The sequence below is a fragment of the Halyomorpha halys genome, unplaced genomic scaffold (assembly GCF_000696795.3).
Source record: "Halyomorpha halys isolate HHAL.00 unplaced genomic scaffold, Hhal_1.1 Scaffold1371.1, whole genome shotgun sequence".
In the NCBI taxonomy this organism is placed as follows: Eukaryota; Metazoa; Arthropoda; class Insecta; order Hemiptera; family Pentatomidae; genus Halyomorpha; species Halyomorpha halys.
The window spans coordinates 2,030-11,747 of NW_027116272.1; the positions used below are offsets into that span (position 1 = coordinate 2,030).

Genomic DNA, 9,718 nt, shown 5'->3' on the forward strand with positions numbered 1-9,718 from the left:
TCAGATTCTCTCAGGAAGTGAAAGATGGCTTCCAAAGAAGACAACATACACTTGCAGTGTTTATTGACTTCCAACCTACTTTCGAGTGCGTATGGAGGAAAAACTTATTACTAAGTTGAAAGGTATGGGTATAGGTGGCAATCTCCTCTCATGGAGTCGATCTTTCCTAGGACAGAGATTTATTAAGGTCCGCTATGGTAGTTCAGTGCCCAGTTATCGGCAAACCAAACAAGTTGTACCACAGGGCTCAGTCTTAAGTCCTTATTTATTCAACATAATGATTAATGATCTAGTTGAGAGGATGATGATTAATCACCCTGGGGTCCAAGCACTTCTTTTTCCGGATGACCTGGCTATCTGGGAAACAAGTTCTAGTATGGGTGGTCTGGAAGAAACTCTAAATAAAGTCATGCACACGCTACACGACTGGGTGAAAGAAAATGGAATGACAGTTAATTCATGAAAAACTGTGTCTCAAGTGTTTAGCCTTAGTACAAAAAAACATGAGGTTCATTTATACTTTAAAGACGAAGAACTAACCAGAACTGATAAAGCAAGCTATTTAGGGATCACACTGGACTCAAAGCTGACCTAGCTAAAACAAATCCATAAAGCAACTCAGAAAGGACAATCAAAACTGAAGCTGATGAAAAGGCTAACAGGGACTAAATGGGGAGCATCCCAAGACGTACTCAGTACGGCCTACAAATCTTACGTACGGCCTAATCTGGAGTATGGAGCTGAACTTTAATAACCTCCTCCAAAGCAACGTTAGAAAAGTTAGACAAAGTTCAAAATCAAACCTTACGCATAATCACTGGCGGTGTGAAATCGACTCCCATTACAGCTATGGAACTCCAAGCAGGTTTGGACCATTACAGGATAGGAGGGAGACAACTGCTCTGTGTCTGTATGAAAAGCTTATATGACGAGAGGAACACTGGTTGGATTATCGTAAAGCGAATGAACGACTGAGGGCCCATCGTACTTTTCTTTCAAAAGCTGAGGAAATGCTTCACCAGATAGACCTACCAACTGATGAAAGACAGAATATAAGCATCTCCTACATGTCAAAGCACGATTCCGCTGAAGTCGACTCAAACTGGCATGTGGTCGTATCAAGAAAGATTGCCCTGAACCCGAGCTTAGAGCTGCTGCACTAAAAACAATTTATGAGCTATACCCCCTAGAGCAATGGCTACACATTTATACCGATGGGTCTGCGTCCGGTATTAACAAGGGAGCTGGAGCAGGTGTATACTCAATCAACTTCCAATTGTCCTTTCCTGTTGGAGCTGGGTGTGATAATTATGATGCAGAAATGCAGGCTATCTGCTTTGCGATGGAAGCCACTATTGAATGCAATGACGGTAATCTTCAGCGACTCCCAAGCCGTAATACAAAAATTAACAACACCAGGTGCCGCAGAGTCACCCACGGAAGAAAAGTGCAGAAACATGGCTGCTATCATGAAGGGCTATAGCTCTGCAGTGGAAACCAGGCCATGGTGGCATAGATGGTATTGAGCAAGCTGACAAGTTGGCTAAACATGGTTGTGCAGAGAACCAGCCTGTTCTACCACTTTCCTACAGAATAGTGAAATCACTTATAAACTCTTATTGTAAGGACAGAACAAATGCTAGACACAAAGTTCAAGCGGAATGAAAGAAGTGGGAGAGCCTACTGGATAAGCATAAACGAATCCCCGGCAATCTTAGCAGAGCTGAGAGAGTGGCCTGTTTTCGGCTAGTAACAGGACATGATTTGCTCCAAAAACACCTCCATCGAATTGGCATCGTAGATTCTTCGAAATATCCTCTATGCAACATGGGAGACATGGATGGAGACCACCTATTATTTTATTTTTACCACTTTTTATTTAATAACCATTTATATTTTTATATTTTTATTAATAAAATGAATAATATTTAGTTTAATTACTTAGCCAGGCAGATTAGGGTTGATACATTGGTTTATGTTGGAAAAGGTGGAATAAGAGTTCTCTTTTTTTTAATCAAATCCTACTGCGAGAGACCTAAATCCTAGGACAATTTTGGTTTTTCCTCTATAACTTCTAAATTGTACCTCACAGGAAAATATTTTCGTTTATACATAATTATAAAGTTATTGTCAGCTATACAACTCATTGAAATCATTGATAAATTCTATACAGACTTTAGGAAACTTAATAATTCGTTCAGTTAAGTACAGGTCACTGTTGATTCGATGTTAACCAAGCAACTTGATTCAATTTTGATGATTCATCGACCAAATCATCTTTTGTATAGATATATTAATTCCCCATGAAAGGGTGAAACAGTCAAGTACAGTTCGATCTTCAAAACAATTAATTCAAAAGGTTAATTCAAATTCATTGAATAAATTATATGTACCAATTGATGATACTATGAAAATAAAAGCTGAGTATAATATTTGGTCACGAAGTTAGTTTTAACTAAACAGTTAGAGAAAATTTAAAAATCTAAATAATTAAAAACTATGATGTTACATGGGCGTTGATGACCTCAGGATTTTACGCCCTAAAGCCTCAGACAACAACAACAACAACTATAATGTTATTAAATTAGTCAATGGATTGTATTTCTATAAAAAAAAATAAAATAAAATAATAATTTAAACTGTGTTATAAGTTCAGTCATACAGTTTCATATTATATAAAAACAATAAGTGAACTGCTGCATTATGCAAGATTACGTTGATTGGTTGGAGAGAGGTTTTAAAACTATTAATAACATTAGGCTTGTTGATTATACTGTATATACATCTTTGGATCCGGTCAGGCTGGTTTTGCATCTATGTGGTAAAGGAAAATCAATTCTTATATGATGATGGTTGACCGTACGATAAATAATGAAGATGGGCCGAGTGGCTGTCAAAAAAAATAATATTCACTATTTATTAAATGCCAAATTGTTAACACTATGGCCTAATAATTAACACTATTTTTGAGTTGTATTTTCTGACCGCCAATTGAGCCATCTCCCTCTCAATTCTAAATGATTTACTTCAATGTTTAGATACCGCAAGAAAATCATATACCATTTAAGATGATTCTATAGTTGTTCTACACAGAACTAATAATAATAATAGCTTACTAAGAAAATATAGAAAATAAAAATAATTCAAAGTAAGAAGATAGATTTAAAAATGATTATAATATAAACAAAGAAGGAGATAGTAGAATTAATGAAGAAGACATTTTAAATGAATTATAATTAAAAATATATTTGGAAATGGGTTTGCCACTACATAATGTTGCATAAACTAAATTTAAAGAACAGAAAGACTTTAAACCAGCTTGAAACACAAAATTACCATGTATAAACTAAAAATAAATTAGATTCGGGTAGATTTAGTTAAGAGCACTTCCTAGCTCAAGAGAGAATTTGTTACATATTTATTATTTGTTATTAGTGTTCAATTCCAGGAAAAAAAGAAAGAAAGATAAGCAAAGAAGTAACTAGAAGAAGTCTAACATAGGATCGCCATTCTCATCTCCGATTACTTTAGCGTACAAAGATTGAGATGGTCGGAATTCTATTGACTTTAGAAGGCTAAACAAAATATCTATTCTAGACTTTTATCATTTTCAAAAGATATATGATGTGAGGGATAAAGTTCCCAACTACAAATATGCTATTGTTATCGATATAAAGTTTGCTTTCTAGTATGCACTATTAAAAGAACAGAACTGTACAATTATGGTGAAGAAATTTGAATTTTTATAGGGGAAAAACCTGAATTTCCTGTAATACACAGCGGATTGAGGAAAGGTGAGATTAGTGACACTAAACCATATCTTAGGCAAGCTATCCTTGAAAGGATAGCTTTATTAAAGCATTTCCCCTCCCCCTTAATTACTCATATAACCTCCTGAAACATCGTGAATATGTTAGATTTTAATATTTCTAAGAAAATATTTAATATTTTTTTGTTAAGTTGTGTAATAATTGATATATTATCAATTTTTGGTTTATTTATTGTGGATTATAAAAAGCTCAATCAGCCATAATTAAGGTTTAAATTTATTAGATCTTGTAGGAGGAGGGGCAATCATTAATTAATTAATGTTCATGATCTACCTTATTTTACAAATTAATCCTTAACGACATTCAATTAACCCTAGACTTTTGAAACATTACAATTTAAAATTTTTGAATATATATTTCAGATTGAATGGACAGGGCTAATTATATGAATAGGTTATAAAGAAGACGCTTGTTGGAGGTGTTCTGTCATTGATTGTCCATTTAAATAAATGAAGGGTAGACAGGGATTGAACTGTTTACTCCAATTTAAGCTTAAGTGACAGGAGGATTAGAGAGGCTAGTATATATACTGCCTTGAGCAGAGGCAGGGCAGACCAAAGCACACCATGGCACCGCATTGCTGGTTTTCCTTCTCCCTTCTTCTTATCACCTCTCTCATCTCTTCCTACGGTAAGAAAAGGCTAATACTTACTTTAAAGATTATATTTTAATTCCTTAAATATTCGGTTAAATACCTGATTTTATAACATGTATATTACAGCACATTTTCTTGTATTGAAATCTTAGAAAGTTCAATATAACAGCCTACTTTTCATTCAATTCTTGAATTAGGAAAATCGAGTTTGAGATTACAATTTAATATATTATCCAAAACTCGCACATCAATGTTGATTTATATTTAAGTTTGTGAATTTTTCATTGCCATCAACAAAATTATTCAATGGTTTATAGTTCATAGTCAACAGTTCTTAATATTAATGGAAATATGAGTAATAATCTCTTTGGAGTCAGTCGTTGAATACCTTCCATGGCATAAAATGTATTTAACGCATCAATAGTTATGAAATATTGAGTATGAAAATTTGAATTATCAAATACGTATCGTGAGAAATCTTTTGGTGTAAATTTCAATTTCTTGTTGCATGATAGTCCACACTTCAAAAAGTACTGGTTCATTATAAGATTACTAATACCTAAAATGACAATACGTCCTACAGAAATCTGAAGGGAGATTTATTTTTGATATGACATTAAAGGACAGGCTTTATATTTTTGTACCAATATTTGTTTCCGGGAACAATATTTCTGCCTTCAAGTCAAATCTTTTAATAAGGTTCCGTCAATTAAATTGTAAGGATCAATAACGAAAACAAATTAGATTTGGGATTTCTTTATTGACTTTGAAGTTTAACCGAATAAATTAAATTTTTATTTTTATTATGGTAGATAGTTACAATATATTGTTTAAATAACGTTTATACGTAATTTTGAGTATAATAAGCTCTTTAAGTAATATTTTATCTCAATTCTCGGAATTTGAACTAGGTTCTCCAATACCCTCTTATCCATGGAGTTCCACCAACTGATTGCCTGTCAAACGGAGAAGTTGGACCCCTCTGTCGCAAATATGGCCGAGAGCAAGAAACTCTCCTCCTTCTCACGGACTGGGGAATATAAGGAAATAAATTAATGGAGAAAAAAAATTATACATGTATCAAGAAGTGCATTGTTAGGATACAGAGGGCTCAATATGAGTTGTGCATTTAGTGTGACAGAAAAGAAAGCACTAATAGTAGATCCTACAATGAGATTCGAATCGAAAAATCACGATCAGAGCGTCAAAATAAAAGTGAAGAAAAAGGACATATATAAAAAGAGCATTGTTTACAAGAAAATTTTAGAAAGATTTTTGGCTAAAGAATATTTTTAGTAAATCGGGTTGGACTTAAAAGTAGAGGAAGCATCCATCATATAATAAGTTTTTGGAAAATCTGGGTATTGAAAGGGACCAGATACACAGTGCTATGTTTCCAGCTAGCAGATTTTCCAGTGCTAATGGGGGTTCTAGAAATTGCATTTTATTTATTGATTCATGTATTTCTATTTTTATCTCTATTTATATTATATATCTATCGATTCCTAATGGGAACCGACCTACAATTCTTAGAAAAGTATTGCTAAATATTCAGACCAAGAACTAGATACCACATACTATGGTATACTAGATATAATTGTTTAGAATTACCCAATGGTGTCGTGTTCACCAATTTACTAGGCTATAATAATCAGGTGTCATGCAGGGAGTCTAAAAGATAAAGTTAAGTTGGGTTAGCACTATGTAATATTTAAAAAGATTGATAATTGAGTTATAATGATATAAGAGAGAGCTATTGACCTATTGACATAATTAATATCAAATGGATCGAGAACATCAGATGAGAACATATATATTCCATTGACTCTAATTTTAATAAATTTTGTCATTCAAAACAACATCTTTGGCTTATTACTTATCTCATGTGTTGCGGTTTCGGTTTTCTAATTTCAACTGTGGCAGTTCCTGCTCATCGGCCTCGCTTAGTTGGGGTCCTCGACTTCTGGTGTACTTTGCTGTTTCCCTGTACTCAACTCCTTCCCATGTCTTCCCAAGAGTGTCCTTTTCCTCGCTCCTCTGTTACATGGAATTCTTCCCCTTCCCTTTACTTTCCTATTGGCCACTCATCTTTTGGGGTAGCGTAGGCTGTTTTTGACCTCACCATCGGTCGGCTTCTCTTTTGACGTCCAACATAAAGAGTATGAGCGCAAACAGCCACACAGGTGTTCGATTAGCACGGCATGCCTACCAGGCAAGCACATTAAGAGGTGGCCTTTGACCCTTTGAAACGCCGCTAATAGTCCAGATGTCTTATCTCAACGTCCTTCTATCTGTTCTTCAGTTTTTGTCATTATAAATATTCAAAATATCTATTTAATTAATCTAAATTAACTTATTTTCTCTCATCCTGGTATTTTCAATACATAGCAAGAGTATGGTAGAAACTATTATTCTAGAATCAAGAGTAATCCTATATCATTCATTATCTGTATTAGGCGATAATTTTGAAACTTCCTTAAGTATTAGTCATCACAATTATTTTCTTCATCCGAGATGAGGAATATCGTATATATTTAGGGGAAAGAGGAGCATTCAGGAAAAAATTATGAGTTTGAGCCACTTTTTAAAATCCCCAGAAAACGTGACTCAAAACTACACAGCATCAAGTTTGCTTGAACGTTATCATTTTCCGTTGCACGTATTTGATATTTCGACCATTTTGATATTTTGACCATTCGAGAAAACATAGGAGAAGCCCAGCCGGATTGAGTTGGCCACCAGCCGTGATAGAGATCGTGTCTATGTTATTTTGTGTTTACCGAAGTTATATTTGATCGCATTGGTTCTGAGATTTGGCCCATTGTATAGTTATTTATTGACGTGTAGGTGAGAATAGAAGAATTAAGGCACTGCTGGCATATTTTGATTGGTTAAATTGGAGAGGGCAGTGGATCTGAGGCAGGAAAGTTACCTGTTCAAGCTGGTTCAGTAAGTCTAGCTCTTATCTAACCTTAACTGATAAGTGATTTAATTTTCATTGGAGTGCGAATAACAATTGCTAATTGCATAAAATAATGGAATCTGCCACACTTCAAGTAATTTTAATGGATATTCGAAACAACAATAACGAAACCAAGACCAAAAATGAATCGCTAAAAAACATGCACACTTTATTAGAAAACGAAACAATAGAACTCAAATACGTAATTAACAAGGCTGATGAGCTTGAAAAATCACATTTTATTAAAGCAAAGAATACATTATTTAGAGAAGAAAGATAGAAAAAATAATGTAGTTATGTTCAATCTTCCTGAAAAAGATTATTCTACTTCAGAAAATGCTGTAGATGTTGTTAAGTCAGCACTATTCAGCGTCAAAATTATTTTAAAAGAAAAGTCAATTAACAACTGTTACAGGCTTGGAAAAAAAATTAATGAAAAGCCAAGACTCATAATGATATGCTTTAATAGTTATTTAGAAAAACAAAAGGTTATGGGAATAAAGGAAACATTTAGGAAAAATAAAATTTGTATTAAACACGATAAAACAGCTGAGGAAAGAGCAGAATAAAAGCTCATATATTAATAGATTACGAAGCTTTGACAGCACCGTTTCATACAAAAACAAATAGTTCAAAACGAAGGATAGTAAATGTCATATACCCGAGATTGAAGAGCTCCTAACAACTCTGGGCGAGGGTTGGCTAACACCGATTTCACCACCAATCCAAACAACCAAACGTAAAAAGTAAGTGAAAAATTAGAACAGTTTCAATCTCGTGACAGAAATCATCACTTCCCAACTAACAATCAATCTAGCACACAATTTGAACATAATGATTTAAAGATGGAATTTGAAAGGTTATACAAGGACGACAATAGTTATAAAAATAAATTAATGAATGATGAAATTATGAAAAAACTTCAGCTTTTTCAGTCTCCGATAAATACTGAAAATTTATTTTATGTATCTTACAGGCTAACTCTATTTGTACGGGGGTTGCCCATAAACAAATAAATAAATTATTATTATTATTATTATCCCAGCCGGATTTTAACATATCTATTACGTTAAAAGTCCAATATATTCTTAACTTATTTATTTTTTTCAACTTCTCTTTAAGGCGGAATGGGTGGTAAGTACCTGGGTTATTAATGTTTATGGCGATGAGATCAGTTTTCGTTGATGAGAAGCTTGTTGTTCCCTCCTTATTGGACTCTTGACGAGCTTCTTTACTTACGTACCTTTTCCCCATACTGTTCCTGTTCTCTCATACTTTTCTGTGCCATGGGATATTTTTTCAAAAAAGAAAGAAACATTTTTTTTCTTATTTTTATACTTCCGAAAACAATGGATTATGCAAAGTTCGTTGTCAGTATCTAAATTAACTTAAATACACACACACACACACACACATATTTTCAAAATTTCTCAAAATATTCCATCGAAATTCATTTGTTGGAGAAAACAGTTTGATCCCAAGAACGGCTGCTCCGAATCAAAATAACCCGGAATAAAAAAAAAATAGGGAGGGTTCTTGAAAGATTTTTTCTTCTAGACTTTTTAAATTTTTTTAATATTTCCAGATCAAAATTAAGGTGGCATACCATCGTGTTCAACACTATTATTAACATGGAAGTGCAAATATCTAAATTACAGCAAAACTTTCCAATTAAACCCCATTATTGAGCCCCTTTGACTTCACTATAAGTATAAAAACGTTGATAAAATTATTTTTCAAAACAATAATACAAAATATAATAATATGAATCTGTAATAGGGGCAGAAGAAGACAGGGTTCAGCGAGCTGAAGAAGACGACGACTTAGAAACTGCCATAGTCGGAATCGCTCCTTGGGCTGCCATCTTACCAATATCAGGTATTTCGAATTATTGTTTCAGTTTGGTTTGCCAATGCTGAACATAAAAAAATATAAATTCTCCAAAAACGAAAATAGAAATATTTTAAATATATACTTGTTTATGATAACTCTTAAACTCACTATAATGTAGAAGTATTAAAATATTAGGTTTAGTAGACTAAAATGTAATTTGAAGATAAATATTGAATATACTATTGTTGAATAAAATATTATTTAATTTTTAACTAATTTTTTTTTTTAGTAAATGAAATTTTAGTAATAAAATTGTAATTGTTATGAAGAAAGCCTAAACCCAAATGAAACCTGGAGCAAAACCTATTGATTTTGAAGATTAAAAGGTTCTGTTAAGTATTATATAGGGTCTTTTTTTAAGCCCGATAGAACTTGAAATTGTAAAAAATAACACAAAAAATTAAATTGTAATCAAAATTTTTTTTTTATTCGAAAGAT

General features: G+C 33.2%; 1 protein-coding gene across 1 annotated transcript in view; it reads left to right on the forward strand.

Moving 5' to 3' along the window:
* Positions 1–4,393: 4,393 nt before the first annotated feature.
* Positions 4,394–9,718, forward strand: part of LOC106689479 (PBAN-type neuropeptides) — an 11,161-nt gene continuing 5,836 nt past the window's right edge. The window contains exons 1-2 of the mRNA XM_014434450.2: positions 4,394–4,460; positions 9,167–9,265. Of these exons, the coding sequence (XP_014289936.1) occupies positions 4,397–4,460; positions 9,167–9,265 (163 nt within the window). The 5' untranslated portion in view covers positions 4,394–4,396. The remainder of the gene's footprint in view (positions 4,461–9,166; positions 9,266–9,718) is intronic.